At 40.4% G+C, this 25924-nt stretch overlaps 1 protein-coding gene across 1 annotated transcript; it reads right to left on the reverse strand.

Annotated features, from left to right (window-relative positions):
* Positions 1 to 3529: 3529 nt before the first annotated feature.
* Positions 3530 to 13660, reverse strand: IL7 (interleukin 7; the record flags this gene model as incomplete). The annotated part of the gene is made up of 5 exons (XM_084281559.1): positions 3530 to 3872; positions 5646 to 5798; positions 6595 to 6681; positions 10303 to 10445; positions 13651 to 13660. 5 exons carry the CDS (start codon positions 13658 to 13660, stop codon positions 3720 to 3722), a joined length of 546 nt encoding a protein of 181 aa, XP_084137685.1. The 3' UTR covers positions 3530 to 3719.
* Positions 13661 to 25924: the final 12264 nt, after the last annotated feature.

Here is a 25924-nt window from a genome sequence, read left to right on the forward strand (position 1 = left end):
TTTGCCACTTGTTAACAATAAAGAAAATATGCCAATAAAACTTTTGGAAATCCATGCATTTTTTGTAGCCAAATGTGAAATTGTCTTTAAAAAATAAAATAGGGATAGGTAAAATCATTTTAACCTTGTAAATATTGTCATGTCTTTGGTCTCAGGGAAACCATACCTAATGGGGGAACTTATCGAAAGTCTACTCCTAGTGGTTTGTAGAGAACCACCTAGTTATCCATTTCAAAGGTTAGGGTGTGTTTTTTGTTTTTTGTTTTTTCATTGACTTGCAAGGTGAGATCTGTCTTGCTTAGTCACCTTGAAAAATAACCTTTACCAGATATTTAAGTTAGTAAGAGCTGCTCATGTAAATTTAATTCTGTTATTCCTTTCCCAACTATATGGAGTGCTTAATTAATATAGAGCCTATCACTGTGATAACCTGTAGTAAGTCATTGTTTTATTTATTTATTATTATTATTATTTTTAATTAGGCTGAAAGGTATAACCTGTAACTAAACCTGATCTAGGTTTGTTCTGCTTTGTGAGGACCAATCACTGCTTTGTTCATGAAATGATTAAGAAGGAAAAAAAAAGAAGAAGTTATATTTTTCCTGTAAAGTTCACTTATGTGACCAGAAATTGTAATAAGGACTTGGGTTCCTCATTTTATTGGCTAAATAGGGCTGAGTAGAGACCAGTTCCTCTTTTCTATCATCTTTTTAGGGGTAAGTTCCTCCTGATGTCTCTTTTGTTTACTTTACCACACCCTCTTCAGAGGAAAACAGATGTATTTTCCATTCATTCTGGATAAAACTCATGTGCCAAAAGGCTGCAAAATCTTATCACTGCTGAGATTCCATGATAGCCAGCCACCAAGTTTGCTTCCAAGTTTTAGTTTATCATGAACTATCCCAGTCAGATAGCAGGAGGAGAAAAAAAGGAAAAAAAAAAAAAAAAAAAAAAAAGGAAGAACCAAGCAGATGCTTCATGAATCCTATCATAAAGCCACCATCTCTGTTGCTCAGCACAAAGCTGAAGAGGTGAAACTGGAAGGAAAATTAAAATCAGCCAGGAGTGACCTGTAGCTGAGGAACTTCAGCAGTTTAAAAGTGTAAAGTAAGATGTCAAACCAGTGACCTTCCTTGATCTATTTCCTGAACACCAGAAATTCTTCTCAGCAGAGCACCTAACTTGCTGTTAGAAATTATTCAAATGTGCAACATTATCTTGCCCACATGGGTTAATCTGCTCAATTCACAGTCCCTCATAACGACAGTGCTAAAATTATTTTCACTAATTTTAATACCTGTTTTCCCTTGCTTCTTTTGCTACCTTCCCATAAATTCCATCAATTTCTAAATTGTATGTGTGACCTACTCATATTCCTTTTTTACAGTGTCATAATTTTAAAACAAACTAAGAAAAAGATGGTAAAAAATGAAAGGGAGGTAGGAGTGGTGGTGATACCTTGCAACGTCCCTTATCCCATCTCCTGCAAAGCAGTTTGGTTTTACCACATCCCTAATTTCAGTGGAAGCTGGGGAAGGTTCTCAATTAGAAGGAACAAATCAAAGAGCACAAATCACTGGGTTTAGCAGTTAGTCTTTACATAAAAGTGATGACTCAAGAAACTTGGCAGGAAGAATCAGGCAGGCAAGATATTTATTAAGAGAAGCAATCAGGAAAACCACAGTTTCATAACCACTCAATTCAAATTTCTGTTCTGGATCTCTCTCTGTGCAGTCTTTCCTCAAAATAGGCCAGAAACTGATTGGCCTCAAGATTTGTGAGCTGCTGCTTAAGTCATTTAAGCCAACTGAACTTTGTGATTTCAATTTTGTAGTAACTAATATTGCACCTGTGTATTTTTCTTTTAACTCACACTGCCCTTTCCTTGCCAAGTGATAGCAGTTATTAGGAAATAAATCTTGGCTCTCAATTGTTCCTGAGTTTCCAAAACACAGTTGGTATTCTTCAGTCATTCCTCAGCCAACTCGGACTTCTTTCAGTAGAAGTGATTTCCTCAGAAGTCCCTACAATAGTTGTGTTCTCTGAGCTGCAGTACAACATTGGGAAATCTGTTTCCTTTTCCTATTACATAAAAGGGTTGTGGGTTGGGCTGATTTTTTTTAATGGCTGTTTTTATTTTATTTTTTTTGTTTGAATTTAAAGTTGCAATCCCTTACATCAAGAGCTAAAGAGAGTCTGAAAATCTCAGTCACATATTTACAAAGATCCAATTCAAAGATACTACAAATTCAAGAAGTTTCCTCGCTATGATTAGATACAGATCCCTCACCATTAGCAATAGGGCACACTGGGTTTAATGGATTCAGTCAGCAGATTTTACTCCAGTCAGAGGAGGTACATACAGTTGTTTGAAGCACATCCCAACATTTTTTCAATCTTGTGTTTTGAATAGCAAAGATTTCTCTGAGTAGTTCCACAGAAAAATTTCACTCTGAATCAGGAAAGAACAGGCTTAGTTGACGATTTCACAAAATATTTAGTCCAAGGTGGACAGCTGGTCTGGAACTGTGTACCTAAATTATATGGTTATAAGCAATTAAGAAACAGATACTTTATAATAGGAAAACTCATGCAGCTGGATCTTACAAAAGCCACTGTGATTTTAATGACCAGCTGTGGAAAAAAAAAAAAAAGCTAAGAAAAGAGTAATAACACTCAAAAAGCCAACAGCCCAATTCCATAGAAGACAAATATTTTATTATCAAAGGAGTTATATCAAAGTAAGAAACTGCAAAAGAGTTATAAACATCTATAAAAATACCTCTATTTATCCAAAATTAAATATGAACACTTTATTAGTTAAATGCCAATATATTATTCTCTGAAAGTATTCACACATTTTGAGTCACGTTTTTCTAACACATTAAACACGTTATATAAAACGATTGCATATAAGAAATCACAATCTGAAGGTAAGAAATTCTAGGTCCTCTGTCAGCTAACTCCAATAACCAAATGCATAACGCTATTGCTGTTTCCAGTCAGCTGAGCAAACTTACATTCAGGCACCCCAATTCTCGCCTTCCATATGCCTTACTGTCTTGCCTCTGCTTCAGCCAGCAGAAGTGTGCTACATCTCTCAAAAATCACTACCCTTCCAAGGCTTTTAAAATAGTATACCTTTTTCCCATTTTTCAGACCTAAATCAATTTGCAAGCCCATTAGATGCTCACACTGAAAACATTATTGCATCAGCAGAACAAACTCAGGAGCTGCTGCTTGTTTTGTAAATTGTTCGTTTTGGTTCTTGATGTGTTTTCTACAGTTAGAAAAAAGAAATCAGCTGGTTTTCCATACTGTTTTTGTTTTGAGGTTTGTTTGTTTGTTTTTTGGCCTGCAGCTTCTAAGATTTTTTTATAAATTGCAGTAGACGTCTAACTGGATTGCTTTCATAGGAAGGTATTATAAAGTCACTCAGAAGATCAGAAAATTCGAAGTACTTTCCAGAGTGTGAAGGTGGGACACAACATTCTCTGGAGTTTTTTGTTTCAAACACTGGTCTCTATTTCCTCTTCTTGGAGTTCAGCAGCTTGGTTTAGCTGTTTCTGTTTATTCCTTCTCCAGGATCAAAGTACAGTAGCTTTCCATCTGAATTCCGGTATTCATGTAAGTGAACAGAGTTACTCAAAGGATGCATATGAAATGCAAAGATACAAAGTAATGCCACTTTGATAGAAAAGAGCAGGATTCATCTGGAATCACCTGGAAATTATTTTTTCAAATTTATTCCAGCAGGATCGAAGGCTAGATATATTCTCTTTCAGTTCACAAAATTCGTGGTTACATTTCTTTTTTGACTGTTCACCTGTTTCTCTATCTTCCTTATTATGTGTATTTATCTGCGTGCAAACCTGAAAAACAATAGTTTATATTGAGTTAATTGAGAAGTGTTAATTCTTTTTATACAGACGTATTTTAAAGCAAACTAATTTCATTACACCTCAATAAATAATGCAGGTATCTTACATGGTAACTTAGCCAGAATGCTGGGCTCCTCACAAAATGTGCTGTGGTGGGGCCCAGCCTGCATCAGTTCTCACTGTGAACACAGCCCTACTGCCACCACTTCCTGCTGATCTGGGAGAGCGCAGCCTTAATGCTCTGCAAGTAAAGGCATCTGAAACCAGTCTGTGCAATTGAGAATACCTACATCTTCTGTCAGCGGTTTAAAATCTATTCTCAATTAATTTAAGGACACGAATAACAAAGCCAATTAAACTGTGAGCCAAACTTCAAAAGCTTTGCCCGTATGTGTGGTACCTTGAGGCTGATGGAGCCAAACAGTCCCGTTCCTGATGCTGGCCCTAAAGGTCAGGGTCTCACCAGACTGGGATTCTTGTGCACATTCTATGATTGTGACTTCACAGAATCACACAGAAGGGTTAAGGTTGGAAGGGACCACTAGAGATCACCTGCTCCAACCTCCTGCCCAGAGCAGACTCTCCAGGCAGCTCTTGAGGATCTCCAAGGAAGGAGACTCCTCAAACTCTCTGGGCAGCCTGTGCCAAGGTTCTGTCACCCACACAGTATGGAAGTGCTTCCTGAGCCTTCTGTGTTCCAGTTTGTGCCCAGTGCCTCTTGTCCTGGCTCTGGGCACCACTGAACAGAGCCTGGCTCCATCTTCATTGCATCCTCCCTTCAGGTACTTACCCTTCAGGTTATATTGATAAGATCCTCCCTGAGCCTCCTCTTATCCAGGTTGAAATAGTAGATATTATGGACTTTTATAAGACATTATAGACTTTTACAGACTGTCACAGACTTTTACCAAATGACTTTTATGTAATTGCTCCTTAAATAAAACCAGGCATCCACGGAGTTAGGTGACACTCTTTCACTTCTATTACTGAACTAGGAGTCTTTTTATGGTTAGGCAAATGTTAGATTCACCAGAGTTGTCTAAGCAAAATATAGACACCAATGATTACTTTGAAGATCTGGTTTTTAGGTTATAGCTTTCTCCATATTATGGAGAAAAAAAAAAAAAAAAGAAAAAAAAAAAGAAAAAAAAAAAAAGAGTTAAATGTAGCCTTCAATCCACCTATGTAAGCCAACCACAAAGCTTTTTGGTGGCACTGCACTAAATTTGACTGACATACTAAAGAGCTGATGCTGCCAATAACTAAAAATCTAAATACTTTCATATCTAACTACTCTTTTTGAGTTTGAGATATAGTGGATAAAAATAAGATCAATAATCAAAGGGATTATGGAAAGGAGAGAAACTCCCACTGATTATTTGTTGAAATAAGCCACCTTAAACATTAAATTCAGGGTAGAAATCCAATGTGAAGTAGCAAGTGTGATTTTATGTATATAGAAGTTAAAGGCAATATTTGTATAAGTGCGATCTTTGTCTTTTACTGGAGAATTAATTGAAGTCTTTCACTACTAAACCAGACTACATATCTTGACTACAGACATCCAGATCATTGACTTAAACAGTCTTTGCACCAGGTTTAATGTCTGTTACAAGACATGCTATACAGAGCAAAATTTGTCATGCATGTAACATGTGCATGATAGATGTACCTTTGAGAGGTAGATGTGATAATCTGTGCTGAAGAGCTCTGAGGAGTAAGGCACATACTTCCAGCAAACTATAGACCATCACTAACACTCACCTTTTCTTTTTTATGTCTTTCACATTTGCACTGTAGAACTTGTAATGTCCCACATGAGACTAATGCTGCTTTCCATCTAAATTCTTTGATGATTTTTTGCTTATTAAAGAATTTGAGCATGTTGCATGCCATACTCTGTAGTGATTCTATTTCCTGTGAAGAGAGCAACAAAAAAAAAACTTGTTGAAAAGTCTGTGCACTGTTAATTCCATGTAGTGTTTGTTTGTCTTAAAACAAAAGCTCCATCAGTAACCATTAGTTTCTTTATATGGCATAACAACAGTCTGTTCCAATAAATCATGACTAATCTGACCCAATTGCCATCTCTTCAAAATATTTAAAACATCAATTTGTAATTAGCAATAATAATACTAGCAATAATATTAGCAAGGATATTAGGGATAAATCATAGCCTTAATGAAAGCAGCTGACGCAATCAGGAAAATGCTGACCAATTTTTGAACTCGGTCCTTTTACCAAGTCATGATAAAATCCACAGCTACAACGGACAATTGCTTTCAGTTATTTAAGATCTGCCCAGACTATTTTTTTTAAGCTCTCAGATTGTAAGTGGAAACCTTAGCTAACATGATTTCTGTAGAAAAACAAAAACAGATGTTGGAAAAATTTTGTTTTCTTCCACTGTCAAAATACAATCAGCGTTCTGTACTAATTTGTATTACAAATTTAAAGCAATTGTTGCAGTAGAAAAAAAAAAAAAGATTTCTGATGTGGTATTGTTTAATGATTCGATTGAAAAAATATCTGTTTACTGGACAGATTCTATGATTCCAAATTCCTAAAAGGAATATTCCTGAACACCATGATTTGACAATTAAAAAATGTTACATTCTTCACTATCACAATGTGTTATTCAGGGAGTGGATTGTACGAAGAATCCTTTGGGGTTCGTATTCTCTAAAGTAATTTTTGAGAAGCTAAATTTTACCTGAGTATCATTGCAGAAGAACACCTTGCTATGTTCATGTTTTTTATTCTTGCAGCACCTGTCACGATACTCTGCAGACATATTTACCTGTAAAATATAATATGTGTTTAATCACGAAAGTATTTTTAATCAAATGAGCCAAGTTTCTCACTTATAGTTGGTGACCTTAACACTAAATTGCTCTGTAAGATCTCTGTTGTAGCAGGGTCAGTGTACAGTTCTGAGCTTTCCCTTGGCAAGCAAGCAAAGAAAACCCCAATTACAGCTACAATTTGCAAAGGTACTCACAGAGTCACATAGAATCACAGCAAGGGTGAGGCTGGAAGGGACCTCTGGAGGTCAGTTGGTCCAAGTTCCTGCTCAGGCAGGGACACTGAGGGCAGGTTGCCAAGGACCACATGGAGGCAGCTTTTGAAGATCTCCAAGGAGGTAGAACAGCCTCCCTGACAATGCTCTGTCACCAGCACAGTAAAGAAGTGCTATATTCATTGCACATTACATGCCTACGTTCAGGGGAAGCTCCTGTGTTTGCGCCCATTGCCTCTTCTCCTGCCACTGAGCACCGCTGAAAAGAGCCTGGCTCTGTCTTCTTTGCACCCTGCCTTCAGGTATTTATTGATGAGATCCCTCCTGATGAGATCCTTCCAGAGCCTCTTCTTCCCCAGACAGATCAGTCCCAGCTCTTTCAGCATCTCCTCACAGGAGAGATGCTCCAGTCCCTTGCTCATCACCCTTCACAGGACTCTCTCCTGTAGCTCTCTATCTCTTTTGTAATGCAGAGCCCAGAACTGGATGCAAGTCTATTCATTTTAAACCTTCATATTCCCTTGAATCACTTGGTCTTTTAGCATTTAAAAAACTACAGGAATATTTAAATCTTCCACAGACATCAAACACAACATTTGTCAACGTTTGCCTTAATAAAAAGCCCTAGGCATATTCTAGCATTAACTTAACATGGATTAACAGAATATGTATTTTGAGATAATCCAAAGACTGTACACTTGCTCCCTTTGTGTGGCCATAATATTTTATCAGTAGTTTATTCTCTCTGCTTTTTGTTCTGCATTCATGGTTGTCATCCAGATGACAATTGAATCTAACTCAACAAAACCCTTCTGTTTCTTCTTCAGCCTGTACACAAATAACTTAATGCAACCAAAAAAAGCTTTAAAAGAGAAGACAGCTCCTGTCAATACTATACTTGCTGTCCTCATTTAGGTGTGCATATGAACGAACACATTAGCCAACCTCATATGCAGGGCTTTTCTACAGATTTTTGCATAAAGCCTGTATTTCAGAAGCTCATCCAAGATGAACAGCACTTTCTACAGGAAGGGTTTCCAAACCCAGGAGTTTAGGGAGCCAAATATTCACTGACACAAAAAAGCGTTATGAATATAATGCTCATCTCTACTTGTACCACAACAGACTGAAATTTTGCTGCAGTCATAGAGCACCAAGATTAAAATAAAATAAAATAAAATAAAATAAAATAAAATAAAATAAAATAAAATAAAATAAAATAAAATAAAATAAAAAATCATCCTGAAATTCAGTTTTATCTGTGGCTTCATTCTCTAACCACTAAGAAGTCACTGACTCCATCTGTGGCATATTGTAGTAACCATTTCTGAAGGCAGTTTATTTGCTGTGGCTAAAGCAACTCAAGAGAAATCCTGGCCTCAAAAAGACATTCGTGAAAATCAAATTAATTTCTGAAGGTCTAGTATAGAACCCACTAGTCATGTCCATGACTGTGTCCAAACATCACATTGAGGGACTGAAAGTTACTGAGTTTGCCTATACAATTGCAGGAAACTTCCTAGTAAAGAGTTGCTATGATCCAAGGGCAACATCCCTAATATTTTGAAGGTTTATTATTATTATTATTATTAAAACAGAAAACATCCTCCTGGCTTCCCTGGTCCTGCAGCTCCAGCAGAGATGGGATGTGCCTGTCCTGGTTTCAGTTATTAACTGAATTAATTCTGTTCTAACTGAAACCAGGACAGCGCCTCATGGTTCTCCACTGCAGGAAGACAGCAGAATCTGCTTCCCAGAGGCTCTTCTTCCTGTCATGTTGGTACCTCTTATAGATCACCTATTTGATAACTGCTCACCAAGAGCTTTTTATTTGTTATCCAGGAAACACTTGTCTTTGTCACAAAAAAAAATGATGACAGACTAAAGATGCTATCTGTACTAACATGGCCATGATTTTTTGCCCGTCTTTGGTGCCTTGTTGAGGACAATGTGATTTCTCTACAGAGAAGACAGAAAAGCAGTACCTTTCTCTTTGTGTAGTCTCAAGATTATCACACACATGATCAGAATGTTTTTGAAGATTAAATGATCTTTCCCTGAACCTAAAGGCATTTCGCTTTCAGGGAAGGGTTGATGCGTCTTGGTAAAGAAAGGTTGGAAGCCACCAGCATAATGCTCTGAATGATGGTAGTGGATGCTAAGTGTGAAGAAATATAATAGCTCTCGATTTCACCTTTGGAAAAACACCATCTATCACTCACACTTCATGCAAACAGATCTTGATTTATGACTGCAACAGAATGGTGAGTTCTACTTTAGTGACAAACTGTCAGAAAAATCCCCTTTTCATAGAAATGCCTCTGCTAATCCAAGAGTGGAAAGTGCTTTCTCCCATGAAAGCGTTCTTGGCAGATTAATTTGTTAATAATTCTTGATGAAGGTAAGTTTGGGGCATGAATCTGTAAACTCTAGCAGTGCGCATTTGTATAGCTGTAATAATTGTGGCTGATAAAGCCATGATGGAGGAGAGGTTGCTACTTGCAACTAAGAAAGTTAACTTTTTCTCTGCTGCTATCTTGAAAACTTGATTCTTTGTTGGTTATATAAAATGTATTGATAGGTAAAATAGAAATAAACTTCTATTGTAATAAGGGTGAATTTTACATCACTTACATTAACTACAATTGTAATAATTTACTACTTAACCTTTAGAAAGGTACCTTAGTAATGCTGAATGATTATGATGATAATGATATGAATATCTAGGACTATTAAAATGATAATAACATCTGTTAATTAAGCAAAAGTCTTAAACAGTTGAAAAATGAAAGATTTCAGTCACTCTCCATAAAAAATGTTTCAATACACATAAATATCCAAACAAGCCTACTTATCTAAAGTTTTAATAGCAGGGTTTTACCTTTAAAATGGTCAGTGAATGGGCTCACTGGCTGGAGTATAAAATAGAAATTGTTTTGAAAATCGGCGACTTGAATTTTGTGCCTCTGTTCATTTGTATTCAATGGACTTTAAAACTTTAGTCAAGAAGCCTACAATTAGTAGAGCAAATTGCAGCTTACGGAATGCTTTTTTCTCTTGACAAAAAAATAAAAGACATGTAGTAATAAAACTACCTTAGAGAAGTGTTGCTCTTGTTGTTGTTTTAAGTATATTATACTGCTTAGGTCCAAATGGTACTTGTGTCTAACTACTTGGTGTACAAACACAAACACATGTATCACAGTATTTGTGCAAGCAAATAGGCAGCATGTCCTCAAATAAAGCCACAAACCCAGTACCACATGCAATTTTACATTTGTCTTTTATCAAATGTTAACATTAGAGCTTTTTTGTTTGGTTATTTGTTGTTTGTTTGTTTTATTATTTGCTATCATCTAAAAATAATTAATGTTTCAGGTAAGCCAAAAAACTATTACCTACCAGCTCATCGATGTCATGGCTTAGTATATTCTCATACTTCACACGGATCTCCACTGTTTTATTTCCCATTGTACAACTAGATGAATTCACTGGTGACAGAACAAGGAGTAGTGGCAGAACCCGAAAGATAGATCTAAAAAAGGCTGGATTACAACAAGAGCAGTTAAGTACACATTGCATGCCATAGAGTATATCCTGTATTAACAAATATATTCTGTAATCTGTTAAAACAGTTTAAAGGGAACCTCTGTACAACCAAATGACTTGTACCTCAAAGGAAAGATTCAGCTCCAGAGTAAAACTCTAGCTGAGTGTCTAAAACTTCCTCACACTGAAGGGTGATTTAGCCAGTGTGGTTGAGAGCCTTCAGCTATTAAGCTGACCAGCCACTTCATGTCAACTTGGGTTGAATTCCTCTCCAGTCTTTGTAGAAAGCATTGATGAGGTCTCTCTATTGACCATAATGGGGCCATAACCACCTATCGGTACATATGTAGACAAACGAGTGCCCTAGTGAAACAGATGTAGACATTTAAGTGTCTGCAGCTGAATTCCACCTAAATTAGTGAATTCTCCTGCAATGAATCCTACAAATTCTCACAGACTCTGACACAAACAATGATGACACAGACTAATTGGATGTAGAAACCCATATTAGTTGTTAGACGAGACAAAGTAGCAATACAACTTTCTCTGCAAGTTTTTGCAATCTTTTGGAGCAAGCCTCATTGTTGCTGTTTCTCCCCTCAGTGGACCATCCTTCTTTGCTCAAACCACTGGTCTTCTCTCCTTGCATGACATCCAGGAAAACAGGAGCTTTGAAAGGATGGGCAAAGAGAGAAAGGACCAAAATACCAGGTCAACCTGAAGGGAGTGATGGTAACTAGAGGCTGTTTGTGACTAGCCTAATGTTGGGAGTGAGGAAGCTAATAGGAAGCTAGTATCTGGGCACTGACCTACAGCTGGACTGAGCAGGATGATGGAAGCTTGTAGGCGGAAAAAAAAAAAACGTGTTGGAGGATGATCAAAGACCTTCAGCAAAGCAAATTTCTGCAGTATTATGAGCTGTTTCTACCCATCTATGCTACTCAGTAAGAGCAACAAACCTACACAGGGTAACTAGAGACACCAGAGCTGCCAGGAAAGGCAGAAGGAATGCCCTGACCCTACATCCTCTTGCCTTCCTCTTTGGTGAGGATGGGAGCACTGGGCACAGCCAGACACTCAGAGTTGGGCATCTCTGGACTTGGGCATCACTTGTGAATTCCAGACTCAGAAAGAAACTTTGAATAACCGCAGAACACTAGAGATGAAAGTAAAATATGTATCCCTGAATATGCTTTTAAAATACTTATTCTGGTTGCACAGCTTCAAAGAAGAAAGCAGTGAAACTTGACCGTAATCTTTACTGAGCCACATAACCTCCAACATGCAAGAACCAGGGTCACGCCATGACTGTCTGCTGTTCATAGAAAGTCCCTCACAGCCCAGCCCAGCCCTACTGCATGCTGCTGCTTCAGAGAAGAATGTGTATCACTTTTCTGCCTACCAAAGCCTTTTTTTCTGACAGAGTACTTTGTGAACATGCTATGATGTACACCTCTGTCCTAGAAACAGGCACCTCTGTCCTAGAAACAGGACTGGAGGATTTTCACCTATACAATTCCTTCTTTTTTTTTTTTTTTTTTTTTTTTTTTTTTTTTTTTCTTGTGGCAAGCTGCCTGCCAATTTTGGATGGGAAATTAATTTGGCTGAAGACCGAATGATCTAACCTTTTCAGACACTAATCATCAGACCTGTCTATAAGGATCTCAAGAAATCTAGCCTACAGGCAGTAAATACAAAAAAATAGTGCCTACGCAAGGCAGATAGGACCTCCAGATGGAGATCTGACTTCCACAGAGCTTCACTTTTGTAAATCTCTATGCTAGCTACCTCTACTCCAAGAGAATTATCAGTTTGTAGGACAGGGATTTGTACGACTGTGATATCAAAAAGATGTTGCAGAAGCATGCTAAAAGTCAATTACAGGACAACATTTTTTCCAGCATACCACTGCACCTCTTGATTCCAGTACAAATAAATAATAATAATAATAATAATAAAGGAACTGTAATACACACTTCCAAAAAAGTGATACAAACAACTCAGCTATGTTGCTTCAGAAGGACACTTCGGAGACACAAATAACAACCTTCTAAATTAAAGTCACTGTAACATATTCCATCACTTTTAAAACTTTTTTTCTTTTTTTCCGGTAAGAATGGAGTGACAGATGAAAACTGCAAAATCACTTCTCTTCCTCTCGTTTTACTTTCTCTGTATTGGTCAGGCGGCAAATCTTTTAAATGAGGAAATGCCAGAATTAGAGCAGTTAATTCTGAAAGGGATGCTGCACACTCACCAAGCCCCTTGACCCACAGCAGGATCCCAATGCAACCAGTTTAGACGTTCCTAAACGAGTCCTCTGTTAGATGAGCATCTTAACGAGTTCCAGCAGCTTTGGGCTGATTTAGTACCTTCCCAAGAAGCAGAGCTGATAGTGGCCATTTGGCTAGCTCTTCCGAAGAAAGGAATCTTACATTGCTGGTAAACCCCACTCTTTCAGCAAACTCCTGAAAAGCTCCTAAGTTTTATGTGGAAACCCCCAGCAAATTCTCCAAGGAAAGCCGGGAAGACTCAGCATTCCAGTATTTCCAAATGGAAAAAAGCCCCTCTTTATGGTCCTAAAAATCCCCTTTTCCTCTGCTTTGTGCAAGCGACCCTCCCGCTCCCCAGGGCTGCCGGTTCCCCTCGCAAAACCTCCCGCGTTATAGGGTGGCAGCCGTGCCCCTGCTCGCCCGCCCGACACCCGCAGCGACCCTCGACGGCAGCGGCCCGGCGGGGGCTTTCTGCCCGCCCGCCCCCGGCCCTCGCAAGGGGCGCGGGGCTCGGCTGCAGCCTCCGGCTCTGCGCGGCACCTGCTCGGGGCGCGCCCCCGCGGGGCTGACCGCGGGTACCCGCGGAGCTCCGCGGGGCTCCCCCAGCACCACCACCCCCTTTTTTCACCCCCCTTTTTCACCCCCCTCACTCTCCTCCGGCCGCTTTCCCGGCAGCGGCCGGGCTGGGAACGGGGCTCTTTTACTTTCATTCTAAGGACAAAATCGGAAAAAAAAAAAAAATAATAAAAGAAAAGCAAAACTGGGAATTTCCCCGGGGCCGTCACCGCGGGGATAAAAGGGCACCGGGCGGCACCGCGCAGCCACAGAGGAGGCGAAGAGGCGGCAGAGCCGGCGGAGCGGTGAGCGGTGCGCGGGTGCGGAGCGGGGGGGGGCGCGGCGCTGCGCTGCGCTGCGCTGCGCTCCTTACCATGGGACATGGTCCGCCGGGGGGGTGGCAGGGAGCAGCGGCGGCGGCTCGGCGGTCATGGTGGCGGCGCCGTCGTGCCCATGGTGCCAGGGGGCGAGCCAGGGGGCGAGCGGAGTCGCGAGTGGGGGGGGGAGCGGGAGAAGCGGGGAGCTCAGCACCCCGGGCGGCTGCCGTCGGGGGGCGCGGCGCTGTCAGACCCGGCTGCGGCTCGGCTGGGCTTTGCTTTTCCCATGGGGCTTCCGCCGGCCGCAGGTACTTTCGCTTTCTGCTCCCGGAGCTGCCGTCGGGCTCTCCGCGGGCGGCGCAGGGCTCCGCGGCCTCAGCGCGCAGAGGAGGGTGCGGGCGGCTGGCCGGCCGCCAGGGGAGGAGGCATCCCGGGGGAGGTCGGCGGCAGGTCCCGGGCCGGCAGGAGAAGGAGCCCGAGGAGCGGGGAGAGGCCGTCGGGGCTCCCCGAGGGCGGCGGCTGCGGCGGGGCAGAGCCGGCGGGGGGTTACATAGGGCCCCGGTTACACGCCCAGTGCCGGGTGCGCGGCCAGGGACGGAAGGATGGACCTTGGCAGTGCGCGTGGAAAGAGCCGCTCATCCGCGGGGAGGAAATCCTAAAAAAAAAAAAAAAAAAAAAAAAAAGGAGGGAAGAAAAAAAAAAAAAGGATTCTGGAGTGGCTCTGTGGGAGGATTTGGCTGCCCAGCGTTCTCCCGAGAGCTTGGTGCCTGGGTGGGTCGGGAGGAGGGACTGCCAAGGGGCTCCCCATCAGGTGCTGGCTCACCCAGGGTGCCTGGCATCAGCTCGGGAGAGCAAGGTGGATGGTTTTCTTGGGGCTTTGTATTTTCCCCAGCATTGGAAGAAATCTGGCAGGATTGACTGAAACCAGTGAATGGCTCGGGAAGGTGTTGTAGTGTAGACTCAGCTCAAACTCTAACAGACACTCTTGTAGCTAGATTTTTCCCTAGGTATAAATGCAAAATGTGATGTTTTGTTGCAAGTGAAATGAAATGTATGAAATGTCTTTGTAGTGTCCCCTTCCCACTGCCTCCCACCAACATACTTTTTGTGGTTTGAGGTCTCTGTCCCTTTTTCATCTGCCTCAGCAGAGAAGGCTGACTCCAAAACCCCTCTGTCTTCTCGTAAGGCTGCTTATCTAAGAGTGGGGCATGAGTACCAAGGAATGAATTCATGGACTTGGCAAAGGTGTAGACTCCTCAGGATGTTTTCCACCCATTCTTGCTCACTGGAATCGTGCCACTTCATTCATGTAGAAGTGCTGTGCCAGTACTTAGCACTTTTTACTTTCAGGGTGATTGTCTCTAGACTGCACTCTGCTTTGGATTGGGTAAACATTTCTCATTAGGTTTTCTGTGGAAAACGTTTTAGTCCTTCATTATAAGTATTATGACAAGATTGAAGAGTGAGGATGTTTTCCACCCCTTCAGCTTTGAGCGAGTTGACTTTGGTAATAATTTCATGCCACTAATGTACTGTTTGGTCAAGGGACGGTGGTGATGAGTACCAACATAGCTCCATACAAAGAGCACGCATCTGGCTTTGCTTGTTCCCTTAATGCGTGGCAGGTTGTATTTGACAGATGGGTCAGATCTTGAATTTGGACAAGGATTTTGCCCCACTAATAGCTTAGTTATCTTGTTCTTAAATGTTTCCTAAGTTGTCACTCTTTTCATTATTGTTTATTAAGTCTTCTTCTGCCAAGTGTTGTCTGCAGACATGCCTCTGTGCACATTTAAATTTGCTGCTGTGCAATGTAAATTTATGCCTAACTATTTTTGTGGTCTGGCACTTAAAAACTCAAAGGTTTTGAAAAAGCTTCAGAATAAAGCTCTATACATGCAAAAGTATATCCTCAAGATCAACTTTATTCCAGGTACATCCTCCTTCTGATTTCTTGTAATTGTACATGTGTGCTCACATGTGACACGAGGTATTTTATGCAGGTGTTAGTAAATTGTCAGGGTGTAAAACACACGGGAAGACTTCTTTAGCTGGTTTGGTTGTGCTAGTTTACTGGCTACCTGAAACATCAGAAGGACCGATAATTGTTTCAATTTAAATTCAAAGCTCGTTGTGATTCATGGGAAAAGGCAGCATAGTAGCTTTACATATTGATGACTCTAAATAGTGATGCCGGAGTTTAATAGCAGTTCTGCTGTTTTCTTTGGTAGTGGCAGGGTCTTGTCTTGCCGTTTTGTAAGATGAGGAGTCCGTGTGCTGAATGGATGTGGGACTTTTCCTTTAGTCAAAATGAGGAATAAGTGGCGTGAGCTGTGCTTTGGCCCTAGCCCTAGACCGTGGTATACACTTATGATGCAGATGTTATTTGATGTATTTGTGTGGGTTCAAGGTTTGACTAATTTTTATGTGTGTCTGTGTTGTGTTTTTTTTTTTTTTTTTTTTTTTTAAATGTTTGGAATCATTATATGGATTTTGTTTTCAAAGCACCTCTTTCAGTGATGTAGTAAGGATTTTTTTGGAAAAGATTACCTGCAAAAGGATCATATACAAATCTTCAGAAGAGTATATTCAGCAAATATAATTGCCTATTTTTTTTTTAAGAATGGACACCACCGAGTTGAAATATTAAAAGAAAGAATTTGACTGATTATCCAAGTATCATCTTACCAGCCAGTTTTAATCAAGAACTCATGAAAGGAGTCTTGAGGGACTGCTATAAAAGTTTTTTTTTCACCTGAGCCCAAGTGATGGTGGTTTGCCCATTTTGCAAAATGTATTTGGTGCCGAGCTGTAGCTAGCGAGCTCTCTCTCTGGAGCAGGACAGAGCTGTGGCTTGGTGGGTGAAACCTTCGGAGGGAGAGTCAAACTGAAACACTCCTGTCAAGTTGCTCATACATTAAGTGTCCTACTTCTTTTTAATACCGTGGCAGTTGATAGAACTATCTATTTTAATTTAGACATGCTAGGTTCACTATGTAAATTATTTGACTGAGCAAAATTCCAAATAAATGACTTCTGGAAGGATGCAGTATAATGCAGGGCATTAGTGCAAAAGTGTGCAGTTTTCTCCTTCATCCACCTTTCTGGAATAACTTTTAAAACAGTAAAAGAAGATACTTTGAATTGCATTGCTAACAACTGAAAGGCACCAGTAATTTTATCTGTTCATGGATGAACATACTTCATGGTTCTGTTCCGTACATTTTTTGAGGATAACTTCTCAAAGCTAATTTGATTTTAAAGGAGATCTAATTGTCTCCTGACCTGGTAAAATCTGCTGCTTGGACAATCAGCTATTTTGGCATTATATATTGATATCCACTGGAATACCAATATTCCTGGATAACTACATGATTGCAAAGCACATGATTTCTTGTTAAGATCCCATTCTCGTAAGACTAAGTACTTCTGGGAATGTTGCTGGCTTTCTACAGCTGTTATTTGTCAGCTTGAGAAGATCTTTACTTGTGCCTTTAGATTGGACTTCAGGCTGCTTGCAAAGTTGCACTACCATTAATGAATGATTTTATTATTGGGAAAAGATAGTTTAAAAGTTAGAACATTTTTATTTTATTATGGAGTAAAATGTAAATGCAATAGTTGTCATGACTTCGTGCAACTCATGGAAGTGTGGCCACTGCTGTGAATGCACTTATTTTTAAAAGTTAATGTGTCTGGTACTTATGTTATCCTCATCTAACTGCAGGGGAGGGGGGAGAAGTATGTTACCTCTATCTCCTCCCAAACCCCAAACCACAAAAGGATCCTGGATGAACCGCAGTTCAGAGTTTATTGTGCACCCAAAACTTCCCCTGGTATCCATGTTTGGGAAGTTCAAGTCTTCTGATATATTTAAACAAGAGCAAGCAACCTAATTGTGTTGCACCAGAACTCCCATTTTGTTGCACTGCAGTTGCTACTTTTTCTGTACAAATCACTGGAAAAACACACGAAATGGCTGATACACTGTGCTTCAGTGCAGAGCTGTGACTTGCATGCACTCAACTGTAAGGTGGCTATCTGTTTTTTTTGTTTTTTTTTTTTTTTTTTTTTGTTTGTTTGTTTTTTTTTTTGGTGTGTGTGAGAATTCAAGGTAATTTTATCAACGGAAGCTAGGAAAGAAAAGAAAATATTCCTGGAAAACTATTAAGATAAGGGTTAGGGAAACATGTGAAGCTCACAGGAAATTTTTGTTATCAAGCTATGGAAAACCTATTTCTTCAACAGAAGGTAGCAATCATTTTATCTTCTTGTTTTGCAGGACAGGAAGATGCCTATAAAGATTTTAGCACCAAGGACAAGATGCCAAATAATGTGATTTTAGCAAACCAGCGGTGGGACGGGGGCACCTCCTGAGGGCAGCAGTGCAGAGGTGGAGGAGATCTCATAGGTCGGGGCAGTGCTGATGGGGAAGCAGCTGCCGGGCAGGCGCAGGGTGTCCAGCAGGCATGGGGATGCTGGTGCCCCACCAGGGCATCCTCACCTCGGATATAAGACAAGCGCTGAAACTGGGGGGGAAAAATTGGAATGGGAATTCGTAGCTTCAAACCTGTACTTGGAAGGTTCTAGGCTCTGCTTGCCCCTCTGCTAAAGTTCTTTGCTCTTGAGTTGCTGTGATTGTTATTTGATGGCCCATAGGAAGAGGGATGCTGGTTCAGTTCACCAAGGGGAAGGCTCCATTTCTTGTATTTATTTATTTTTAGAATACTTCTGTCAGAAGGATTCTAACAATGATTGAGCCCAACTGCCTGACCGCTTCAGGGCTAAACAAAAATTAAAGCATGTCATTGAGGGCATTATCAAAATGCCTCAGAAATACATCCCCAAACTTCTTCAAATGGGCAGCCTCAACTTTCCCAGTGCTCACACTCCCTGCTCACCCAGCTGGGCAACAGACTTCACAGTGGCTGGGTGCTGGGGCAGGATGTGGCCCTGCTCCTGGACTCTGGGGCAGCATCCATGAGGCAGGAGATATTTCTTTTTCATGGGTCTTGAGCAGCTTGAGCCCTGTGTTGCAGTGACGGGCTTTGGTGCAGTCATCCTGTTAAGCAAGTGGAAGTTTTCGAGCTGGTTTCTGCCTGTCTCAGTGCCTTGGAGGAGGCTGAGTGGGAGAGAAAAAAAAAACATTCCAGATGCGGCAAACTGCAAATCTGACTTCTGCTTCAGTGAGCCATAGAAAAAAAAAGAAGGGATTGGAGCAGGAGGGCTTAGCTAATGCATTTTCTCTTGCTTTTCCTACTTTATAAAGTACAATGTCATGTTTGTTTGTTTTTATTTTTCCTTTTGGTAGTGGCACTGGTCTTTGCAAATATTCACCTGTACTGAAATTATGAAAATGTCAATGCATTGGGAGTTCATGTAGGTTTGTTTTTGTGTTTCTAAGAGTGCTTTCCTAAAAATATAATCATTTATATTTTACTATTGGTGCAAACTTACATATTTTCTAGTGATGGCTCTTTTTTATAATGCTATGTATATGAGTACAAAAGGGCATTTATTTAACTTTTCTTTCTAATTTTCTGTTGTCTTCCTTTCCTTGCCTTCCTTGCCTTCCCTTGCCTTTTGCCTCGCCTTTTGCCTCGCCTTTTGCCTTGCCTTTTGCCTTGCCTTGCCATTCCCTGCCTTTCCCTGCCTTTCCCTGCCTTGCCTTGTCGTGACTTGCCTTGCCTTGCCGTGACTTGCCATGACTTGCCTTGACTTGCTTTGCCATCCATCCTTAAGATAATGTAGTTAATACCCAAGACAACCTGTCCATCTTTTTCTTTTTCTTTTTCTTTTTCTTTTTCTTTTTCTTTTTCTTTTTCTTTTTCTTTTTCTTTTTCTTTTTCTTTTTCTTTTTCTTTTTCTTTTTCTTTTTCTTTTTCTTTTTCTTTTTCTTTTTCTTTTTCTTTTTCTTTTTCTTTTTCTTTTCTTCTTTTCTTCTTCTTTTTCTTCTTCTTCCTCTTTTTTTTTTTTTTTTCTTTCCAAAAGGGAACCGGGATTCTTTCTCCTGATGTTGAAAGAAGGCAGGGAGGAGACATGATAAGAACTTCAGTGGAAGGAGATAAAATAAAATATCTCCAATTTTGTAGAACCAAAGTCTTCCCTAAGAAAAACTGTTGGGCCTTAAATCTTGGAAATAAATTGCAAGGAACTAATGTTTATTTTCTTCATGCTTTGGATGTATAATAATAAATGTGTGTGTCCCATTACAAGCATTCTGATTTTTTTTTTTTTTCCATCTGACGGTTGTTTTTTTCTGTTTGTTTTATTAGTAGCATTTTGTATAATCACTTCTCTGAATAATGTTTATTTTAGGAAAGGTTATTCTGTCTTTCACACATAACAAAAAAACTAAATTCTGACTTTTAATGAACTTCTTCAAGGGTAAAAATAAATTTTAATGTTATGGCTTCTGTGAACTCCAGTTTTGTTTTTCTTTTGCTAACTGTACCCTCCCCATCCTCACAGCTTTTACTTGACTTGCTTTTTAGTCCCAGCAGCATGCTTAAATCCACGCACTTAAAAATTCTTACAAAATGACCTCTTTACTACCAAGCAGCTGCATTTATTGCATGGTAGTAAATAATGAAGAGGAAATCTGTTTTCCTTCAGATTGATATAAATCTTTCAGGCTGATATAAAAAAAAAATCAATTGATACAAACAAATAATAATAATAATAATAATAATAATAATAATAATAATAATAATAATAATAATAATAATAATAAAACAGATTACTTATTGTAAACTTGGATTTTGTGGGCCTAATCCTGCAAACATGTGCCTGTTTGGCCCTTATTTCAGCATGCCTGACTTGCATGCTTATTTTTAAGCAAAATATTAGTTTATAGGTTTGTAGCTCAGCTGAAAATAGAGATTCTCTAGTTTGGAGGTTTTTTTTGCTGCTGTCTGCAATTTCCACTGAATATTGCAAACACATATTTATTTCTGAATATCCTGATAAAAAATGTGCCTTTCTTCATTTGTAATGCCTGGGAGATAAATGTGTGCATAGAGTGGGAGGGAGATGTTAAGAAAGAAGCAAAATTACCATCAAAATATGGAGTGTTAATGCAATTTATCCGATAAACATCACTTGGCAAATCAAAGCTGGTAGCGCATGCTGGGAATTGAACATCTTATTATTTATATATTTTTTAACAGAGAAAGTACATTTAAATATCACCTGAAGATGTAGCAAGCACATTTCATAATAAGAGCAGTGTGCAGATACTACAATTTTTGTTTTATTTCAAACATTTTAAAGGACTGACTTTGAACTGGTGAATGGATATGTGTGCTTGTTCTGTTTGGGACTTTTGGTGTCTTTGGTTTATGCTCTGTCCTTCAGTAGAGATAATATGGGTGCTCACAGACGTCAAGTGACCTGAAGTGAAAACATGTGAAGAACTGTAAATTGTTCTAATCTGCAGAAATGGATTAAATGGTGATGTAGACTCTAAAACTAAAAGGAAGAAATGAGTGACCAACAGTACCTTTTTATTCTTTTACATGATATTCAAAAATTGTTATCGAAGTTTTCAACAGTTGCATTTTTCAAAATGATTGTGAATGAGCAAGGCTATATATGGTTGCCCAAGCTCTCTTTCCCTCACACCGCAATTACTACATTTTTAATAAGAATTGATTTTGGAAATGCTCCAGAATGTACCACTTCATTTTGAAGATCTGAGTCTCTTTTGAGGTAGTGTCCTGTAAAACAGGTGTTCTGGATCAGCAGGTTTTAGATTCTTGTTTTCTAGAAATGCTGAAGAAATATTCATCTTATTTCTCATCCCTGTTTTATTTGTTTAATTTCTGGGCCATACAGTTTTAGAAGGAAAAATATCATGCTCATAATTCACAGGCCATTTCTCAGGCAGAATTCCATTTTATCACATTTTATTTAATGTGTTTTTATATGGGTTGGGAGAAGCTGTGTCATTGTCAGTGTGTGTCACACCCAGTGTTGTCTGTTATCTCCTCTGAAGCAGATGATGCAATTTAGTGCCTTCTTCTGTGTATGGTTAAGATTAGGGCATGGCTGCGAGCAAACTGACTAAAGATGGGCTAGGTAAGACCACGTGGCTGTGACACGTAAGGGGATGGATGAATGGGCATTGTAGCAGGGTGAACATGGGCCTCTGGGAGTTTTTGTCCATCACTGGCAACCTGTGCCCCTAAATCAGGAGTGGGTTTTGAAAATTGTAGAACTGTTGCATATTCCATGGAGGCAGATCCATGTCATGGCATAGATGTCATATCTATAGATATCATGGCATCATACACATGTTCTTCAGTTGCTTCTCAGGAGCACCCTAGAAAGTGAGCTCAGTGCCATAATGTTTTCATATTCCTAAGATCCTTTAAGGCATTCCTGGTATTTCTGTTGTACCCATACATAGGATACTTCTGAGCAAAACAGCAGTCTCAGGTCTATGTTGCAGCCTTCTTGCACTTATCCTGTTCCAGCCCAATATTCCTTGTTACCTACGCTACTTATGAATGGTCTTGTACAAATGTAAACACTACCCAATGGTGCTTATAACACAGCATGTGAACCTGGGCAGAAAGGTTTCCCCAGCTATTACTGGCATATATACTGGCAGGTCAAACCTTCAAGCATTTGCTTTCGTGGGTTTGGAGTGGGGCATTCAGGAGCAGCATGGACAGCTTCTTCTAGCTGTGAATCCTGGAGCACAAGCTAGAACTGCTGCCCCCTTCGTTTCCCTGCCATGTAAAACTCTCCTTCTTTCTAGGAAGAGCCTCTAGGCTATAACCAGAGCTCACCATTATTAATTTGGCAAGCAGAAGGTACGGGAACTTCCTGGGTTTGTATTTTCAGGAAAAGAAGTTCTAGGGAAGTGATTCAGGAGACAAGATGCAAAGAAAGCACCAAATGCTTTAATTCTAATAAAAGCAAAAGTGAAATCTCTATTGTTATATAAATCAAGACACCTTGGCTCTTAGCACTTGGAGGTGGTAAACAGGTAATTTAACCATAAAAAGTAACACTGGAGGTTTCAGTGTGGTACAGAGAAACCCACTGTCCCCATGGCAGCCTGGGACCTGGAACCCCTTGTCTACAGCATGCCTCTCCTGCTGCCTCACCACGGCTCAGTAAAGTAGCAGAAGCAAACCCTGTGCTGCATGACCAGGTTACAAAAGTCTTAAAAAGCCAAGTCTGTCCCAACTGACGCTGTGAAACAAGTTTAGGCTGCGATATCAGAAAGTTTTTCCTTGAAGCTGGACTGCATAAAGTACAACATGAAGGTATAACGGCGCATGGGCACTACTGTCACCACCACCGGTTGGACTCCGTCTCTCAAAAACTGATCTCTCTTGGGCTAGGTCTCCATGGACTTTGACATATGGGTGTAAGTTACCAGCAGTTGCCGAGTATGTGGGAAGTGCTAGCAATCATCAGCTTTTCCACTTCTGCGGATTGAAAAATTATCAGCTTCTGCCTCTTTGTCCTTTGCATTCACACTCATTACAGTCCACGTTCCCCTTGTAACAAGCATCCTCTTTTCATCTAGAAGCCACCTGAGGAAGGATACTGGAATAATATGAAAGCAGTTGCTAGAATCAGGCTTACGTTGCTGGAAACCTGCCTCTCATTCACTCTGTCATAAGGTATCTTATTAGCTGTTTCTCCAAAAAGAGTCCTTTGGCTGTCAGTAACTTTTGGTAGGCAAACCACTTTGCAGTCTGCCAGCGAATCTGCATCTTCCAGTGAACTTTCAAGCTTGTCTAGATCCAAGATGGTCTGCTATCCAGGCAGTCAAGAAAGTAAGGGTAAGAGGAGGACATCCTTCTGGTCCCTGCCCAGGCGGTGTTTCCAACACGAGCTTCAGACAGTGTTCAAGACACTTTCCTTTCAAATGGGATGCCTGCTTCCAACCCTTGATTCTCAGGCTTCAATGGCATACCTACTTCCCAGATCCTTCTGGTGCTGATGAAATTTCTTCTTTTTCTAGAAGCACTTCAAAAAGCTTCACTGCTGTCAAGATTGGAGTCACTGCTACTAACTCCTGGAGCAAAGGTTGGATGAATGCCTAAGGAAGAACTGTGGGAAGCAGGCAAACACAGGGCAGGGCCAGAACAGCTAGTAAACAAACATTAATTGATTAGTCATGGATTCGTTCCATCCCTCTTCAGCGCTGCACTCGGGGTGCATGCCAGGGATGCATGCCCTCGTATGCCAGCCTTAGAGTGCTGAGAACAAAGCAGCTCCAGATGAATGCTAAGGTGACTGGTGTTCATAGGGAACTGAGGTGTGACAACATGATCTCTGGGCACAGGGAGATAGAAGGCTACAGCAATGAAAATCATAAAGGTGACAGACATATTTCCTTTAAAACAGTGTTAAAAACCCAACAACCAAACCAACCAACCAACCAGAAACAAAAGAAAACAAAACTGATGAATAGCAAGAAGGTAAAGTGGGCCTGAGTTTCTCTCTGCAATGGTAATTAGAAAGAGATTGGGGATCCTCTTTGAATATACTTGAGTACTGTTGTGTTTCTTTTGCACTAGCCAGATTTCCTATCTCTCCCTAAGAAGCCTGCCAGAGCTAATCAGCCTGCTGATATCTGTGGAGGTAGCGTGAGACACAGGTGAGTTGGACAGAGGTGGGGTCAGTTCATGATTTGCCTGTGCTGACAACGCTGCGGGTAACACCTGGGAGTACGTATGTCTATCAGGGACTGAGTCACTGCTCAGCACCTTGCCCTCATCCCGTGCATTGCTATCACTAAGTCACTGCTTAAGAATAAAACATTAACATGCGTGTACGTGTAGTGCTGGCTGGCATCATGGGTATCAACCCCAGTCAGTTTCTGCATAGGTTTTTGCTTAGTAAATTACATCTCTGAATTTTGACTGGCAGTTTGAACAAGGGCACCAGACAAACAGGAGGAGGACTGGAGCAGGAGGGTGGCAGTCACCCTTATCTCTCAGCCTGGCAGCTCTGGGCGTGTTGCTCTGGAGGTGAGACAGGCTTTGGTTGTGCTATGCGAGGTGAGTGCCAAGCTACCTATTACCAGCAGTGCTGTTGATACAACAGTCAGCAGCTAAACAAAATGGTAAGTCAGGTGTGAGGTGTACCTGAAGAAGAGGAAGACTGGGAAGGGGTTCCTAGCATGCAAAGGTGTTGTTTCTGCTGCACTCTTCTGTGGATCACGTGGCTTTTTCTGGCACAAGGCTATAATCTATACAGTCTCAAAAAGCTGAAGGTGCAATCAAGAATGGAGGATACTTTGGCCCCAAGAGAATCAAATTATATGATACCTTGATCACAAGGAGAGACCTGGTTGCTGGTGCTCCCTGCAGTGGCCATGCTTTTTGAAGATAAATTGTCCACTTAAAATTTGGAAATACTCCTGTAAGTGAGTCACACAGTATCTCCTCACACAGTAACTTCTATTATTCAAAGAAATCTCTGTAATAAGCACTGAAGATTTAGAGGATGTAAAACAAATTTACGTAGTCCACACATTGGAAAAGTGAATAAAGCATGTTTCACAAAGACGGATGTATCTAGTTTTTAATATTATCAGGATATTTTGCAAAACATTCTTTAGTAAAAAAAAATGTCTTTACCAAAAATAAGGTTAAAGGGCTTTGATTCCAGTCCAACACTTTATTTGGAGGGGAGGAAGTGGACTAGAGCACATTAGGCTGGACACCAGTAGTGCTTAGTTTTAATTTTATGTGAAACTGATGACCCAACAGCTTCTTGGCTTCTGCTTTATTCTTGTATCCCTTAATTTTTAAACTGAATAAAGGCGTGTCTGTTCCCAGACTAACAATATTATTGATAGGGTATTTTAGGAAAAGTTAAGTAAAACAGAATAGTCGACTTCTGAAAGGAAGACAAGTGCTGAAGACAAATACTTGTTAAGACGTATGTAACTTGTTCACTCTGTCTGCCCACAAGCAGGAAAATAAAACTGGCATGGCTCCACACCAAGCATTTCTAGTGTTCCAGTTAAAACTTGGTATGATCTGTCAGCTGTAGAAAATGTTTGTGCTGGCTTTTGCCGATATTTGTCAGTGTTTGCTGTTTCTGCCTGCATGTACAAATGTTTAAGAGTGTAGTTTCCTCACTGTTTGAGGATGCTTGCAATAGGATGGGAAGGGAAGATCTCTGCTCCTGATCAGCATGGAAAGCACATGGCAAGGCTTGTTGAAAAGTACTTCATTGCTCTGCATAGGTAGTGACAAAATAAAAGGTGTTGCATATGATGAAAACATTTGCATGCTGTTGCTTGTAATATGTATTTTGTCCTGTATCAAAAAGCAATCTCACTACCCTTTCTCC

This window comes from Netta rufina (assembly GCF_964035555.1).
Source record: "Netta rufina genome assembly, chromosome: 2".
Taxonomy (NCBI): domain Eukaryota; kingdom Metazoa; phylum Chordata; class Aves; order Anseriformes; family Anatidae; genus Netta; species Netta rufina.